General features: G+C 31.4%; 1 protein-coding gene across 1 annotated transcript; it reads left to right on the forward strand.

The window, feature by feature from the left end:
• Window positions 1-14032: 14032 nt before the first annotated feature.
• LOC114380774 (sulfite exporter TauE/SafE family protein 4-like) lies at window positions 14033-17427 on the forward strand. The gene is made up of 12 exons (XM_028339818.1): window positions 14033-14253; window positions 14530-14689; window positions 14890-15090; window positions 15211-15272; window positions 15397-15454; window positions 15621-15676; window positions 15785-15871; window positions 15960-16010; window positions 16113-16352; window positions 16461-16554; window positions 16701-16841; window positions 16971-17427. Exons 1-12 carry the CDS (start codon window positions 14092-14094, stop codon window positions 17051-17053), a joined length of 1395 nt encoding a protein of 464 aa, XP_028195619.1. The 5' UTR covers window positions 14033-14091; the 3' UTR covers window positions 17054-17427.
• The last annotated feature ends 1906 nt before the right edge of the window (window positions 17428-19333 follow it).

Genomic DNA, 19333 nt, shown 5'->3' on the forward strand with positions numbered 1-19333 from the left:
ATTGGGCCTTTCCTCTTCCTACCTGGCCCAAATATTTTTCCTAGTCTTTAGGAGCTTTAAGTATGTTCTGTTCCAACCCTGGCCTTATTATTTATATTGAAATATAGGAACTGATTGGACATTAAAATATTTTTTATAGACACCCAAGACCAAGAGTATAGAATTCCGGTGACCTCATAATAGTAGCATACCAGTCACTCAAACAAACATAACCAGAAAGACGTGTATAATTTATTAAAAATATGTGTGATTTTTTTTTTCTAAATAAATATAAGTGAATACACTTTTTAATACATATTTTATTATTAATTAAAATTTAAGTTTAAATATGTTTTTAATCTCTTAAATGTGAGTCACTTTTTTTAATTCTTCAAATTTAAAATTGTTTTTTTAAGTTCATTAAATCTGCAAAATGTTCTTATTTTTTATCATCATAATTTAATTTTATTTTTTATATTTCAAAGTACGATTTTTTGGTGATTTGAAATTGCTAAAATCAAGTCAATAAAAAAATTAAAGTAATTTTTAAAGCGATGAATGAGTTTTTATTTTTTTTCACTAACTTAGATTATGACAACTTTTAATCACCAAAAGTGTAATTTAAAATATAAAATAGAAAATTAAATTTTCACAATCAAAAGTTGTCACAAATTGTGAATATTTTATTTTATGTTTGAGCCATGTTGTATAGAAGGATTAAAAAGAGTATTTTATAGATTTTAAGGACTAAAAAAATTAACTTTAAATTTGGAGGACTAAAAAGAAAATGATTCAACTTTAAATGACTAAAAACATATTTAAACCTAAAATTTATTATAAATTACAATATTATAAATAAGATTCATTAAATTAGAATTGAAATCAATAAAGTTTGGTTATTTGTAATAAATTTTAGAAATAAAAAAGTTTATTGCTGTTTTTTTTCATAGAAACACACGACAAAAAAGTGGTAGGGAATGTTGGTTCTTTTGCACCCAAAAAAAAAGTTAGCTTTTTAGTATATATTTTCTATTTCTGTTATAAATCTTTTAGATGCATGACTTTACAATAAGTTTTCTTACCCCTGGGGGCTGGGACCAACCTTTCCATTCACCATTTGGATTCTTGCAAAACATCAAAAATCTTAAATTGGAAAGGTTCTTCGTTCACCTCATGTTGGTTGTTCATATCATTGTGTGGCTGCGGTACCGCTCCATTATTACACATCTATTATTGCACCACTTGCGTTTGTACGTTTAAATCCTCACTTGCTCAGCAAGAGATTTGCCTTCATCTTACTAATATAAAAAAAATGTCAAACTTGGCAGCTTGCATGAGGTACTAGTACAAGCAGTAGCCATTTTGATAAGCACAACATGGTAATTATAAACTCTAACAAAACTTTCAATTGCGGAATTAATGATACACCTGGGAGTCTGGAGATTAATTAATTTTCTGTGTCATGATTATGAGTTAGATAGCAAATAATATATATATATATATATATATATATATATATATATATATATATATATATTGTTGAATTGGATTTGGATGGATTTTTTAGAAAATATCCTTGTGGGTTTGGATGTATATTTTTATGTAAAAACTATAAATTCGAATATATTTTAATACATAATTTGATTAAATAAGAAGAGTAAATAATTTATATATTGATAATATATAAAGAGTATTTAGCAAAAAAAAAAAGAGTGATAAATTACTTTTAAAGTGATATTTTGTGAGAATTTTTGTGTTCTTTTCATTTTTTTTTAGAAATTTATGTTTGGATGTTAATTTTGTCATGCAAAAGCATAATCATTTAGTAAAAAGAGTCAAAATTTACATTTCATCTAAAGATTTAAAGACTTTGACACTTGCACATGACCATGGTACATTTAGTACGATTGTCCGAAGCAGGACAACCATGATAATATGAAGACTCCCTTTCTGAATAGTGTTAGCTTTTCGATGACGATAGAGGTGAATTAATTATTGTCGTAATCCGCATCAGGATTATCGTATTCATTCCACAATGTTCTAGAGCTTTAGCTCCATAGTTTTTTACCACGGTCGTGGCGAATTTCAACACAGTTGTAGTGTGCCTCATATGAGTTATTATTCTTAGGTAGTTATAAATAAGGGGGATGAAGTCTATAAAAGTGACTTATGACATTTTTATCAATTAGGGAGTATTTTTAGGGTTTTGACGGTTGTGGAACATAGGCAATACTATAAGGATGGATCGTGATAATCATTCTTCCCTTATTGGTATGTCCATGCTAATTTCATATGAGCTTTCTAGTTGTGCTTTAATCATGAGCGACTAGTCACTCTAGTTTGAGGGTTATAATGTAGTTCTTCAATTATACCCATTTATCTCTTCTTAATGGAATTTCTCATGTTTTATGTTAATTAATTCACTTCCTTATTTCTACTTAATTTTTATTTGGAATTGATTATTCTTATGCTTAATCAGATGTACTGTGATGATTATCTGCGTATGTTTGGTAGGCTTAGGTAGAAAATATTTTACATCAAATTATATTATCAAACTGTTTGGGTAATCTTTAATAAATTAATTAATTCTTAATTGATAATCCCTAGATTTGATTATATCCTTTGACTTAAATTAATATATCTATGATAATTGAAGTATTAATTTAAGGCAAAGAACATCATTAAACGGGAGGAATTTCATGAGAATTGAGATTGAGAAAAAATTGGTGTTAGTGAATCATGATCCGTAGTCGCTTTTAATATTGCTTAAATCTTTTTTTTTTGCGACAATTAATTTGGTTTCTATTAAAATCAAAAATCATAAAAATACTTCAATCTTCTTTTAATTATCTCAATTGTTTAGTGTAATAATTTTGGTTATTCTTGAAATATAACTAGTTTCAATGATTTAATATTGAAACTTAGGTCCACGATATACTACTATGTGAGATACAATTACTCCTGTGTAAGTACTATTTTTACTCATCAAAAGTCTTTTATATTATTATTCAATCACATCCTATTAGATATATTAAGTTAATAAACTTTTAAAATAATTATTTTAATAATTTATAATTGATTATATTGAAAAAAAACTCAAGTCTCACATATGCTAAAACTAAAGTCAAGATATAGTATATAAGTGAGGGATAATCATCACCACTTAAATTAATTTTTGGGGTTAAATTAAGCTCAAATTCACATTCTATAAATTTAAGATGATATTTTTAATCAATGTAAGACTTTATTTTTTTCAATAGATAGTGTGTAAACTTTACTTATCATAATAATTCCTTAAACCTAAATTTAAAGGAAAAAAAATTAATCTTAGATGTGATAGATTGCGGAGGAGGGCAATTTCATTAGGATTTGAACTCCAAAGTCCAAAGTATAGAATCGAATGATAGTTTTTTTCACCATATTCTTTTGTGCCAATGTGGAAAGTAGAGAAAATGACGCAACAGATTATGACAACTAGAATGTATGAGAGAAAATTATTAGAAACACGAAGGAAAATATTTAAATGAAGAAAAAAAAAATTAAAGAGACAATTTATGAAAAAATATTTTTAAAAAAATAGAAAAATCACTTATTTTATATTTTAAAATTAATTTTTTGAAGTTTGTTTCTAATTTCTAAATATATACATATAAGAAAAAAATAATTCATAACATGTTTGGTGACACTAAACTATTTCCTTTGAAAAGATCGAGTACTACTCAGACTCATTAAATATTCGTATTTGGTGTGATTGATTGAATAGTCTACTCAAAATCTAGAGAATTTGATAAATATAATTAAGAAAAAAAAGAAAGTTTTATAAGAAAGATAAAAATATTTCATAAAATCAAATATTATTTATTATTAAAGAAAATATAAGATAAAATTATTTTTCCTTATTTTTATTAACTCACTAAAAAATTTGAGATTTTATTATCTGATTTTACCTTTATAAAATGGGTTATTAATGTTGAGGTAAAATAACTTTTAATCCAATTATTATACCTTGAACGTCGAAGACTTTTCTTAGGTATATTTCATCATCATTCGGAGAGAAACTCATGGCAGAACATCATTCTAATTTATTTTTTTTACCAAATTTAATAAGAATATTTGGCGCTCATAATGCATGATATTAATGTATTGCCATAAAATATCCTAGCTACCATGGTTCCGATAAAAATTAATTTTCCGGCCACACAAATTAATCAAGAGACTACGCTCTCGTAATCATCCTACAAATTATTTGCTCACGCATTCGTGCCCCAACGAGACTGAGGCTACTCGCCTCAGTTACGGCTCAATCTCTCCTACTTCCGTTATTGCTTACTTCACCTTTACGGCATATTAAACTGTATCAGTCTTGATATATTCTTATAACGAATAAATTTGAGTGAGAAATATGTGGATAATTCTTATCATTCATACAGTGTTATAATAATTAACCTTAGCATTGGATTATTATTTTTGTACACTCTTCAATTTCTTCAGATACCATGAATTATGCCTATCAATGTTTAATCCCTCATATTGGAGAAGAAAAATATCCCCCAATACGTGATGGTTGATGTAGGGATGTCATGTTTACTATAAACGCATTGTGAGATAATTCCTAAAAAGGATGATAAAGGAGCCATCAAAGAAAGGAATTCCCAGTTTCCGGCATCTACTCACAATGCATGACAGAGAAAGCAAAAGTTACACATTATTTTGCCAAAAGTAATAAATATCATGCGCCTGGTATCTCTCATCGTATGGCAATTACTTTCAAAAACCAACAGTCCATTTCATGTATGCTATGTCATGATATTTATCATGTTGATGCACGGACACTATATAAAATATGTAGAGCCAGAAAGTGCAAGTGCCTACAATAGGTAATGGCATGACAATAATGCCTTATGCCCAAAAGTATCATCAATATTATAGATGACCTTTTTCACTATTAAAATGTTGACGAACCGATGTTGTATATATGATAACTGTTGAAGTGTGTAGTCCACATAAAAGCATGTTGTATGTTGTTATGTTAAGCCATTATAACATCATATGTACGTGATCATGCTATCATTAAGCAATTAGTTTCCTGCTTATGCTATAATATTCTGCCACTGATCGGTGCTAATATTTACTTGATCATAAAGCTGGTATTCGGTATATGCGCGAAAGCAAACAGTGGTGCTTTTGGTGGCGTAATTTTTGGCAAGTCCACATCAAATAGGGATATTATGTTATCTTGCTATTCACCCTATATTAGCAATTTTTTAATTTGCTATATAACAACTATCGGGAATAGACATCCTTACCAATAGCTCCCTTAAAATATCTAGCTTTAGATACATTATTATCATGTGCATATAACATTAACATTTTCCTGTTGCGGTAAGCGTAGTATTATGCCATGATTTTAGCTTCCATGCCATCATGTTATTAAGAGTTTCGTCATTGATGATGTTCACAGTGCCATTAGTTTCCTCGTGAGCAGAAGTGAAATATTGGCATTAATATATTAATAATGCATGATAGGCATTAATGTATTGCCATAAAATATCCTAGCTACCATAGCATGGCTGACATCACCACTACTAAAAAAACCTATTTTTTATGACGTGATTTCGACGATTATTGTCATAGACCCGTCTTATAAAGCATGCCGGTGATATTTTTGTAAATATTAAAATTTAAAACAAAGACGATTTTGTTTACCCATCTTCAAATAAGCTGTTCTACGATGATTATTTATAAAACCGCCTTAGAATGTATTTGCGAAAGCATAATTAAAGTCACGACTGTACCCCTTCAACCTCACGCTCCGTCTTTTCCCTCTTTTCAGTAACAAATTCATCTCCTCCAAACCCACCTTCCGCTCCTCCCCAACCCTTATCTCCGCCACTCGCCACCGCTCTCCTCGACGACCCTTCCAATGCCTACTTCGCCCTCGTCTTCCAGCATTGCATCTCTCTCTCTCTCTCTCTTTCTCTCTCTCTTTTCCTCAATACAAAAAGGCACACACAAACAAAATCTCTCTCTCCTTTTCTTCCTTTCACTGGAATCAGAATCTCCCCGACAGAAGCAGCATCATCCAAATCACACTTCCAAAACCGAAACCCTAATTTGCACAATGCGTGTGGTTCTGTTCCAAGAATCTCTTCCTTCTATAATAAACTCCTTCCCATGCGTGTAGAAAGAAGCGAAGCCACGATTAGTGAAGAGAGAGAGGGTTTTGTGATTTTTTGAAGAATTGCGTTTCGGAGTTAGTCGGAGATGGAGCTGTCAACTCTGAATTCTTCCTTGAAGCACTTGTCCATTACACCGGGTTCTAGGGTTTTGAGAAACCCTCTCTCTGACGAACAGATCTGGAAGCGCCTCTGTGACGCTGGCTTCGATGAGGAATCGATTAAGCACAAAGATAAGTCTGCGCTTATTGCTTACATCACCAAGCTCGAAGCCGAGGTTCGTTGTTCGCTTTCTCTCTCTATAACCTTTTTATTTTTAATTGCAATTTGTTTGAATTGAATTGGGGGAACCGTTAATTGGATGCATGCAATGCGATCGGGTTAGTGAGGTAATTTGTTATGTTGAGTGGGTTTGGATAATTTATTTAATATTCATTAATAGTCTTTTGAGATGGCTTAGCAATTATTTGGGTTTAATGATGAATTTCATTGTGGATGTCCTATGAAGCCTAGATACGAGATACGATATGGATACGATACGATACAGATACGGAGATACGGAAAAATTTTAAAATTAAAGATACGGTACGTCTTGGATACGTTAATAAAATATATAAAAAGTTATATATAGTTTCAAATTTTTTTTCTAGAATAGTTAGATTTTTCATTGGAATAGCTTCAAATTCATATTAAAAAATAAAACATGAAAAATTAGGACATAATATTAATGTTGCCTAGACTAGAAAATGCTATCACACATGGGGTATGTTTAATATAGGAGAGGTTTTATTACCTGTCCGCAAATTGGACAAATCCACATCGCTTGCCAGCTGGAATCTTCACATGAACTAATTCACCATACTGATTGAAAACTTGCAGAATTGATGATGACGAGAATTGACGACAACAAGAGTGCTTGCAAGAGTGGCTGAAGACAACAATGATGGGAACCGATGATGACGAGAATCGACGACAACAAGAGTGCTTGCAGAACTGCCAATGAAGAGAGTTGTTGAAGAAGAAGTCGTCATCGAGAAGAAGGCGCCGTTGAAGATGGCTTGCAAAACCATAAACGAGGAAGAAGAACCACGTTGACGCGAAAGAGAATCACTTTGAAACTTTGTTTTCAGTTGTCACATAGTGTGGAGAAGAAAAGAAAATGGGTTTGAGCTTCGTAAGCGTGGAGAAGAAGAGAAGCAAATGGGTTTTGCGAAATAATAAAGTTTCTGCATTTAAAAAATCATAAAAAAAAAGGGGTTAAACGTTGTAGTTGTATCTAAGCCGTATTGGAATCATATTGAAGCCATGTCTAGCCTTAGGAAGCCGTATCTAAGCCGTATCCCAGCCGTATCTTGTATTTTAAAAAAAATAAAAAAAATTGGATACTCCTAGGATACGTATTCGACCGTATCCATGGAGTATCGGTGTCGGATATGGGTGCGACACTGATACTTTTCCTTTTTTCACGTATCCGGGCTTCACAGTGGATCTTCATATGGTATCTTGTTTATTCTAGTATGAGATCTTCTTTTTGCATTGCTGCTTTATTGGTTAAGTCCCAGTTTCTTGATAATTATGGTGGATTGATTCTGTGTTCATGATCTTTAAACGTAGTAGTTAGTGATTAGCTGCTCCTGGTGATGTTATGATTGGATAGAAAGCAGAAGTCTTTGTTTGGAATTTTGTGGTATTGGGGGAAACCGTGGATTCAGGTCTGTTTTTCCTTTTATAGAATGCTTTGAATTGTATGGTTTTAAGTTTGGATTTAATTTTGATACATTCATAGTGCAGTGGATTGAATTTCAATTTTAAATTACCATTGATTTCTTGCAATTTGCGTTGGAAGTGAACAAGTGGAGTATGTAAATCCTAGAGTCACCATTCTAAGGAAGGCTTTACCTAAAAAGATTGTTAAATAATTAACGTATCCAAAATTGTATCCACTCCAAAATAATTTGCAAATAAAACTTACACTTTAAAGTTTGAACTTGTTGGTTAATTTTATTTAAATCAAGCAAGAATCTTTCTTACTGTACATATTGACATCTCAATCTTTAATTTGCAATTAGGTGGCTGAGTTAGAAATGGATATAGTTTTGCAATTAGTGTGTGTGATGAGTTCTATTATTAGTTCACTGATAACAGAACCTACGTGCAGGAACTAATAAAATAGCACTTCTCAGTGTTATTGTTGGATTACTAGTTAGTACCTTGATTTGCAGGAACTAATAAGAATGTCGTGTCATTGGCCCAAGTCTTTTTTCTTTTTTTCTCTCCAATGCTAGTTTATATTTATTAATATAACCCGTTGGTGATTTTTGAGAGGCACTCAAATTAAGGAGGATTTGTGGTGTTTCCAATGTCTAATTATAAATTAGTTTAATATGGTTGCTTGGGATTGAGAAATGGGAAAACTTTACTTACTATTCTTCAACAGTTAGGACGTGCTTGCCTTGGTGTGGGTTTAGATGGCCTTGATTTGTATGATCTAGCCTACATATAGGATTGTGTGCCAAAGTGAAAAGCTACATGATGATAACTCTCATTATTTAGAGTAATATGTGCTATTTTCTTTTTCCTTAATTAAGTTGAAGCTGATTATATGTATGTAGATAACATAATAACGTATTTTCCACAAGACACTTGTTAATATCATTTGAGATAATAGAAATTTAATATTGTGTACATTCTAAAATATATTGGAACTCAAAAAAATAATACAATAAATTAATTGATTTTGTATAAATTAAATTACATAGTAATAGTTTTATATTCTGTTATTTCGTGTTATTTTATATCTATATCTTAATTATAATATCTTATAATGAACTAATTTATAATATGAGAAGATATATAAATAAAGCAAGAAGAAAAAAGAAACAAGTTGCTTTATAAAATAATTTATAAAACAAAAGAAACAAATGGAGAAATGAATTGAATATGTTGTCGAAATAAATACATTCTAAGATGGTTCTCTAAAAAATCGTCTTGGAATCATAAATTTTTTATTTTTTTTAAAAAATTATATTCTAAGAATGTGACAATTCTAAGACGATTATTTTCCTGAGAACCGTCTTAGAATGTATAGCTTTTCTAAGACGGTTATTTAATACCTGTTGTAGAAAGTTTTGATTTTCAATGTTGTTCGCTACAAAGGCGGTTCAAAACCGTCTTTAAAAGAGTCATATAACCGATGTAGAATCATCTTTTTGTAGTAGTGCAGCCATCCAAAATTCTCCGATGCGATGCTAAATGTGTTATAATAAATGATTCGAGTAGGTTGTATGCCAATCGATCTCTTAGGATTAAATAAATTCTGACTAGATCAAAATTGACGAGCTGAAAACATTAGATTCAAGTAGATCAATCGATTTTTTTGGACTAAATGAACCTTGACTAAATCGATGCCGACTAGTCGAGAATGTTAGATCCGAGTAAATCAATTAACTTCTTGGACTAAATAAACTCTAGCTAGATTGATGCCGGCTAGTCGAGAATATTAGAACCAAGTAGGTCAATCGACTCCTTGGACTAAATGAACCTTGACTAGATCAAGACTAACTAGTCAAGAGTATTGGATCCAAGTACACCAATCGGCTTCTTGCGTTACATAAACTCCAACTAGATTGAGACCAAGTAGTCAAGAACAATAGATCTAAGTAGACCAATCGGCTCCTTGAACTAACTAAAATTCGACTAGATTAAGATCGACTAGTCAAGAATAATAGATCAAAGTAGACAAATTGGTTTCTTGGATTAAGACAACTTTGACTAGATCAAGACTAACTAGTCAAGAATATCAAATCCAATTAGACCTATCTGCTTCTTGGACAAAGACTAGATTGAGATCACCTAGTCAAGAATAATAAATCCAAGTAGACCAACCAATTTATTGGACAAATTCAACTCCAACTAGTCAAGAATATAAGATTCAAGTACACCAATTGGCTTCTAGGACTAAGTAAACTCCGACTAGATTAAGACCACTAGTCAAGAATAATATATCCAAGTAGACTATGCAACTTCTTGGACTAAGTAAACTCCAACTAGATCAAGACCGACTAGTCGAGTACATTAGATCCCAGTATACCAATCGACTTCTTGGACTAAGTTAACTCCAACTAGATCGAGACCGACTAGTTGAGAATAAGAGATTCAAGTAGACCAATTAGCTTCTTAGACTAAGTAAACTTCGACTAGATCAAGACCAATTAGTTGAGAATAATAGGACTAAGTCAACTTTGACTAGATGGAGATCAATTGGTCGAGAAAATTAGATCCAATTAGACCTATCGACTTCTTGTACTAAGTCAAATTCAACTAGTCAAGAATATAAGATTCAAGTAGATCAATCGGCTTCTTGGACAAAGTAAACTATGAGTAGATTGAGACTGACTAGTCGAGTATATTAAATCCAAATAGACCAATTAGTTTCTTGGACTAAACGAACCCTGACTAGATCAATACCGACTAGTCAAGAATGTTAGATCTGAGTAGATCAATCGACTTCTTTGACTAAGAAAACTTAAACTAGAATCAAGATCAACTAGTCGGGAATATTAGATCCAAGTAGACCCGTCGACTTCTTGGACTAAATCAACTTTGACTAGATTGAGACTGGCTTATTGAGAATATTATATGCAAATAGACCAATTGGCTTCTTGCACTAAGTAAACTCCAACTAGATCAAGACTGAGTAGTCAAGAATAATAGATCCAACTAGACCAATCGACTTCTTAAACTAAAATAACCTTGACTAGATCGAGACTAACTAGTCAAGAATATTTAATCCAATTAGACCCATCAGCTTCTTGGACTAATACTAGATTGAGACCGACAAGTCAAGAAAATTAAATCCAAGTAGACCAATCGATCTCTTGAACTAAGTTAACTCCGACTAGATCGAGACCGACTAATCGAGAATATAAGATTCAAGTAGACCAATCGGCTTCTTGGACTAAGTAAACTCCGGCTAGATCAAGACTAACTAGAAGAGAATAATAAATTCAGCTAGACCAATCAACTTCTTGGACTAAGTATCCAACTAGGTTGAGACTAACTAGTCGAGAAAATTAGATCCCAATATACAAATCGGCTTTTTGGACTAAGTCAACTCTGACTAGATCAAGACCAACTAGTCAAGAATATTAGATCCAAGTAGACCCACCGGCTTCTTGGACTAAGACTAGATCGACATCGACTAGCTGAGAATAATAGGTTCAAGTAGACCAATCGACTCCTTGGACTAAGTTAACTCCAACTAGATTGATATTGATTAGTTGAGAAAATTAAATCCAAGTAGACCAATTTGGTTTCTTAGATTAAGCCAATTTCGACTAGATTGAGACTGACTAGTCAAGAATATTAGATTCAAGTAAACCAATTGGCTTCTTGGACTAAATGAACTCTATCTAGATCGAGACCGACTAGTCGAGAATGTTAAATTCATGTAGATTAATTGGTAACCTAGACTAAATGAACCTCAACTAAATCGAGAGTGACAAGCCGACAATAACATTATCCCTATTGGTTTCTTGGACTAAGTAATCCCCAACTCAAAGATTGAAGGATGATGATACTTGGAATTTGAAGTGACCAAATAGACCAATAACTAAAACAAATAAAATAAAATAAAAAATCGGAGTAAAGTGGAGCAACCCGTGCATATACACGAGCAACTAACTAGTATTAGTATAAAGGAAACGTATTATAAAGATAAATGCGTTAACTTAATTAGTCAGCTAATTCTATAAAATAAGTATTTATATTGTAATTAATTTTAAATAATATGATTATTATATAATTAGAGGAATGTATAAATTAAGACTAAAAAGAAAAATGGAACGTATAAAGCATGTTATAAATATGAGTTGACAGAGCAGCCTAAATCCATTATCACTTTAATGTGTAGATTAAAAGTATAGACACAGTTCTAATTAAAATTATGGAAGAGGAAATAGAATTAACCACTCTTCATTCTTGACAACTAATAATCAAATTTGTAATTAATGAGTTTTGAATAATTACTCTCATACTAATATCAAATTATATTATAAATAATTGAACAAAGCCTTATTCTTTAATGTCTCTCTCGCATAATAAAAATAAAGACAAAAAAAGAAACAGAAATATGTGGAAAAAAATATTAACCGGCATAAGAAAATCAAAAGAAATAAAATAAAATTAGAGAACATCAATTTTTATTTTTTGTGATCTTGGCATGTAACTTAAGTTAAAGTTTTTTTTTTCACACAAAGCTAAAAATCCTAAAAGCTTAATTAGTAATTGGTTTTAGTAATGTTCTGTTTTTCTTTTACCATGAGTATAGCATAAGAAGTTACAAATAATATTAGTTTAAGGATGACTGTTGAAATAATTATCATAAAAATCAATAAATTTATCATTTATCATAAGTTGTGATTAAATAACGGTATAGAATTTTTTACACTATTAATGTATAACTTTTTTTCTCTTTGCATATATATGCATGTTCTTTAAATTAAATTTTAATCCTTAAAGAGAATGTTAATTTCATTAGAATTGTCATTTTTAAATATACATCAAAATTTTATTTTCATTATTTTTTAAAAATAGTTTATAAATATATTTGAAAATAAAAAAATTTCTATATACATTAATATAATATTTTTAAATTTTAAGAAACATGGGACTACTTTCAAGCATGTTAATTACTAATTTTTCACTCTTAATTAATAGTGAGATCTATTAATGATATACATCAATTTCTCATGAAATTAGGCGTATTTATTGGGCTATTAGCAAAATAAGATATAATTGTTGGTTGAAAAAATTATCTTTCAAAAAAATAACCATTACTTAAAGTTTTCTTTCGGTCTCATACTCTCATAGTCAATGTTAAATGTTCTTATCATACTTGACATAATCTTTTCACATTGATGTTCTTCACGGAGTCGGTGAATGTACCTGAAAATACACTCTAACGCTTAAGTTAACAAGTAGATGTAAGAAAAGCAAGTATCAAGGTTGGATTAAAATTGATTTACCTAAACCTTGATAACCCTTATATGATCTCAATTTCTCGCGTTAGATAGTATAATTAGGGAAATGTTTGATTTTTTTTCTATCAATGTGATCTTATCTTTCCTCTTATGATAAATAATTTTTTATATTAGAGAATATCTTTATCTTTTTTTATAAAAGAGAGTTTTGTTCTTATCTTAATTAGCTCTCTCACATTCTCTAGATACTAAGTAGGTTACTCGATCGGCCAATAAATAGGGATACTTGTCAAATCCAAATAATACACTATTAATTAAAACTAACAAATTTAATCACTTTTATTAATTTTAACGAATGATATATTTATTTCTTATATATAAGAAAAGGTACTATATATTATCGTTTATTTTGTATTTTTTAATTTTTTTTATATTTTTTCTGCATTTAAAGATTTCTGGTTGACTTTGAAGTTTATTGATTTAAAATAAATGCTTATAAAGAACATTTAAATTTCACCGTGAACGTTTTAGTCCAATTATTTATCCTCATTAATCATTTAACGTACAAAAGTATCAAGTCACCATGTTCAATTTTAGTGGATTTTCTCTCCACTCAAGAAGTAAGGTCACCAATCCTCGGCCTCATGTTGATTGCTTAGACGAACAAGGATTCCTCATACTTTTATAGAATATTCTTGTCTATATTAATCTTGATGCAATAGGGAAGAAAACAAAAGGAAAAAATAAATATATAATAGTCAATCAATCAAGCGTGACACAAAAGTGATATTCATGAACCACCGTCCAGTGAGACGGTGCCACGTGACTAAAGAAGTAGCAGTTATACAATTTAATAAATGCACTATGTGGAACACAACAAAACCATATAAACATAAGACAACTTCTTCTTATATTGATCATTGTTGTTGTTGCAGCTGTTGCTTTTGTTCTTCGCCATGCCAATGTTGTCTTCAAGAGGCTTCATCGCTTATGTCCTATCTGCTTTCTCTTGTGCTGTTCTGTCTGCGCTTTTTATCACCAACCACATCCATGATGATGATAACAAGGCAGTTACTTTGTTAGCCTCTCGTGTGTCTGAAACTCTTAAAGTTTGGCCCGTAAGTACTTTTTCTCAACCATTTTTCAGGTGTTATCGTGAACAAAAAAGGTTAATGCATACCAACATGGCATGGTATAGTTAACAGATAATCATGTCTTTTAAGTATGTGATCAGTTCAATCTTCGAAATCTGTGTGTGAAAAAATATTTGTAAGGAGAAGATAATTTCTTAAATGAATCTCATTAGCTAGTCGAGAGATTAGTCTTTGACTCATGGCGAGAATATTCGGGGTAACACAAAAAAAAGGGTTAATGCATGGTTGTGTTGTGTGCAGGACTTGGAGCCAAGTTGGAGACTTGTGTTGGCAACGGTTATTGGGTTTCTTGGTTCAGCATGTGGAACCGTTGGTGGGGTTGGAGGGGGAGGCATTTTCGTTCCCATGCTCAATCTGATTCTTGGCTTTGATACTAAGTCTGCTGCTGCTCTTTCTAAATGTAATTAACACTTTTTCTTATGCCTATGGTGTTAATTTCTTGATTGTGGTTCCTCAAAAATTGGTTGAAATCTGTGCTCACATATGTGTCTTTTTTTTTTGTGTGTGTAGCACTGCTCATATATAATTGTTGGTTGTGGTTGGTGTTTTGAGTTGTGAAAAAAGTTTGGTTTTGATGTTATTGACTTGTTTGTTGTCCAGGTATGATAATGGGGGCATCAACATCATCGGTTTGGTATAATGTGAGAGTGCCACATCCAACAAAAGAGGTGCCCATATTAGACTATGATCTGGCTCTTCTGTTTCAGCCTATGCTCATGCTTGGAATCACTGTTGGTGTTGCTCTCAGTGTTGTCTTCCCCTACTGGCTTATCACTGTTCTCATCATCATTCTCTTCATAGGTATGTGTAGTAAAAAAAATTACTTGCAATTTTGAATAAATCAATTTTTGGGCCACAGTCATAAAAAAGTGTTGTTTCATTATTTGAAAAAGAAATAATTTGTTTTTAATTTTTGTGCAGGGACTTCTTCAAGGTCTTTCTTCAAAGGAATCGAGATGTGGAGGGAAGAGACCATTTTCAAGGTCGAAAATTCATGATTTGAGACTGTCAACATTAATTCTTTTAAGCAACCAACACAAGTTTTTACTTTTTGGGAAAAGTCACTTATAAACTTTTTGTCTTTAATCTTTGTTTGCTATTTTGCAGAGAGAAAAGACCATGCAGCGAGCGACTTTGGTTGATTCTCAGGGTGAAGATAAGACAGGCATGTACACTTTCACAATAGTATCTCTGCATCATACTAAAGAAAAAAAAATTGAATAGTGTAGAAAATTTTCTATTCATGAAGGATTTCGATGTTTTAAGCATATGATTGTTTCTTTGACTGCGTATTGAATGTTAATAATGACTTTGTTTTCTGAAATTTGCAGTTAGAATCGACACAAAATATGAACCGTTGATTCCTAAAGAAAAGAAATCAACTATGGTATGTAAATTTCTCTTATACATTTGACAAATTAGTCATTTTGCTCTATTTGAAATGAGTGTGTAAATTTTGCTTAGTCAACCTTTTTCTCACCTGAAAACTATTCAGGAAATTTTATGTCTCAACCTTAGGTGGAAAAGGATTCTGGTACTGATAGTGGTGTGGGTTGGTTTCCTACTAGTTCAAGTCATCAAGGCAAGTTCCCTCACCCCTTTCTTCTCTCTGTCACTCACAAGTCTATTCGGTTGTGATAATGTACGTAACATTTGTTTATGGTCTGCAGAATGATGTAGAGGCATGCAGTGCATGGTATTGGGTGCTTTTTGGCTTGCAGGTTAGATGATAAGACCAATTACATAACCTCAACTTGTTACTGAACTTATTATGCAGTGGAGTTGGACTAATTTGCTTTGCACTTGTTCTCTTTCTGTTTCAGCTTCCAATTGCACTTTTGGTGTTTGGCTATGAAGCAGTGAAGTTGTACAAGGAGCATAAAAGGAGGATGAACACAGGGAACTCAGAATGCATCTGTGAGGCTTCTATAGAATGGACTGCTATTAACCTTGCATTTTGTGCATTGTGTGGCATTGTAGGGGGAATTGTTGGAGGCCTACTTGGTTCTGGAGGTGGGTTTGTTTTAGGACCTCTTCTTCTAGAGATTGGTGTCATTCCTCAGGTAAAGTATATAGCATATATGCTCTCTCAATTGAACTAACACTAGTTAAATTAGGAGCATAATTCTAGAAACTTAACTTTAAAAGAATATTTGATCATAATCTTGTAGGTTGCTAGTGCTACAGCAACATTTGTGATGATGTTTTCATCATCTTTGTCAGTGGTTGAATTCTACCTTCTCAAGAGGTTCCCCATTCCTTATGGTAATTTATATAAACTCTTGGTAGTTATTTTCTTCAATTTGCTAGGCCATTAATACTATCAATCTAGAGTCTCTTGATTTTGATGTGATCTTATTTATAAATATAAGCATAATAACTCTAGCATACTTCATTGTATTTCTTTGCAGCATTATACCTCACCTCAGTGTCTGTTTTGGCTGGGTTCTGGGGACAGTTCTTTGTAAGAAGATTGATTAAATGTCTTGGGAGGGCATCAATCATTGTATTCATCCTCTCAGGTGTCATTTTTGCTAGCGCCCTCACCATGGGTAAAGAAAACTAAACCGACCTCATCTATTGATCTATAATAGTTTTCTGCTTAAGTACTAACTATATATTAATGTAAGTATGTAACACATTTTGCATTGAAGTGTCTAATTGTAACATTTTTTTTTCAGGTGTCGTTGGCATTGAGAACAGCATTCAAATGATAAACAACCATGAGTTCATGGGATTCTTAGGCTTCTGTTCCAGTCAGTGATATATTTTATTCTAGAGTGCACTGCATTGGGCATAGTAAACAAAAAGAAAAATCCAAAGTTGGTGTGAAAAAAAGCTTGTAAAATTAAGTGTGTAGGACAATGACACTAACAAATGTTGGTCAATGCCTAGTTGACCAGCAGGGAAGATCAGTGTCAAATTATAAGGCTATCTTCTTGCCTTACTATCAGTGAGAATAAATTTGTAAATGAGTGTTGCTGTGTTAGCTCCTCGCTAACACAACATATCTTATAGTGGTTTAATAAAATTGTGGATGAGTGTTAGCTCCTCGCTAACACATCTTAGAGTGGTTTCAGATGTATTGAATTTGTGTCAGAGAAAAAGAATAATGGAAATGATATCAGTTGTTTTATATGTTTGGATGTTCAAAAAGATCAAGATACCTCTGCCCCCAAAAAGTTCAGATATTCTCATATAAAATGAGTGGAGCTCAAGAAGCTGAGATCTAAAAAGATTATTATAATATTCAATATGCCTTAAGACTTGTTAGACCTTGGAATGAACTAAGACGAATATTAATATATAAATTATATCCATACAATAAACATGTGCAATAATTCATCCATAATAATACCATATAACTCATGGAATTGGCAAAATGATCCAAGGTTCTTCTGTATTTATATGATATGCAACAACGATCTATTTAATAAAAAAAATTATAATTAATTATTTTAGTGTGTAAAATTTTATTGGATGAATCACGATCACACATATGATCATCTTTGATCCATGAAGAAAAATTGTTGGATATTGTAACCGACACTAAATTGAGTTGTTGGATATTGTAACCGACACTAAATTGACTAATTTAACTAACAACATTACATTTTCTTTAACACATTGCTATAAAGTTACAAAAATATTCAAACTTATATATCCTTCCAGGGTTACGGTGGACGAAATTTGAAGGGGTTCATCATTCATATCATGCTATATGCATATCCTTCCAGCGTTACGGTCTTCAGTCAAAAGTGAAGTATGAAATTAAATAAATAAATAAATGTCGCTGTTCTAATGTGTGTTTGGATTCTTTCAACAAATTGAATGAACCGAAATTTTTGTATACAGAATTCGTTTTCAGTGTGGAAATTGAGGTAAGGTATGCATCGTTGGATTCTTGTCGTGTTCTACGTACAGAGTGGTCATCATCAATGTGGCCACGTTGCCGGATCAATAGTATCTCATTCAGCCTATCTTTTTTGCTACAATACTATAACATTTAACTTTGTCATTTTACATGAATTTTTTACTATAAGGTATTAAAGAGGAAGTTCTCTAGATTCACTAATATAAAACTGATGTTCTTTTTGTCAACTAAAGAATTACTTTATTGCTAAAACATTTTAAAATTTTAATTGTCTCGATTTCTCTTCTCAATGAGATATCTGATCAAATGCTTTGGAACTTAATTGTAGTGGTTCAGCCTCATTTAAACAACACAATTTATTATTTAAGAAATATCAAATTTTTTTAATAATCCATGCACCTTATTCAATTATTGAGCTAGATCCAATCAGTTAGATATCGATTTTTTTAATTTGCATAAAAAAAAAAAGAATTTTACTTATAGCCATATATTTATAAAAAATATCTTTTATAGTTAATGTGTCCCTTGTCAAAAGATCACTCGAAGGATTCTGATACGTATATATAATCTACTTCCTCTTAGTAACTGATAAGATGCAATTCCAAACCCCAGCAACCATCATTGGCTCCATTGAATAATATTAATGTTGTTTAAATTTAGAAAGAAACAGAGAGGCATAAACAAATCATATTGTTCCCAGACAATAATTGAATGTTTTTGAGGGTGGCTTCTGGCCAATTTTTAATGGTTAATCTGACGTTGATTCAAGAATAAGGAACGTTAATTAATTAAGAAAACAATTTCGGAGGAAACAAATAAAATAAAAGAAGTCTCTCTCAGCTTGTCCTTGAAGATCAACAATTAGCTATACTTGGTTAATAATTATTAGTATTTGAAGCAATAATGGTATATTCAATACCTATAGAATATTTTTATCATTTTCTACTTTATTTTACTTTCTCTTTTTGTTTCGTTACATAATTTATTATATCTTTCAAGTTTTCTCCTTTTACTTTTTCTCTCTATCTCTTCCTTCTTCTTCTTACACCTAAAAAATAAAGTGTACAAGAATTATTTTCCATTTAGCATTTTTTAAAAGATAAGTATCGGAAGGGAGGTTTTTCACTACTTCAGCATGAAAATCAGATGCTTCTCGTGGGCAAATTAAAA

This window comes from Glycine soja, chromosome 13 (assembly GCF_004193775.1).
Source record: "Glycine soja cultivar W05 chromosome 13, ASM419377v2, whole genome shotgun sequence".
NCBI lineage: Eukaryota > Viridiplantae > Streptophyta > Magnoliopsida > Fabales > Fabaceae > Glycine > Glycine soja.

Bases quoted from the DNA above. Each gene is read 5' to 3' on its own strand.
- LOC114380774 (XM_028339818.1), top strand. From the start codon at position 14,092: ATGCCAATGTTGTCTTCAAGAGGCTTCATCGCTTATGTCCTATCTGCT. The intron at 15,091-15,210 runs GTATGTGTAGTA...ATTTTTGTGCAG, and splicing joins CATCATCATTCTCTTCATAG to GGACTTCTTCAAGGTCTTTC. The intron at 16,842-16,970 runs GTAAAGAAAACT...TTTTTTTTTCAG, and splicing joins TGCTAGCGCCCTCACCATGG to GTGTCGTTGGCATTGAGAAC.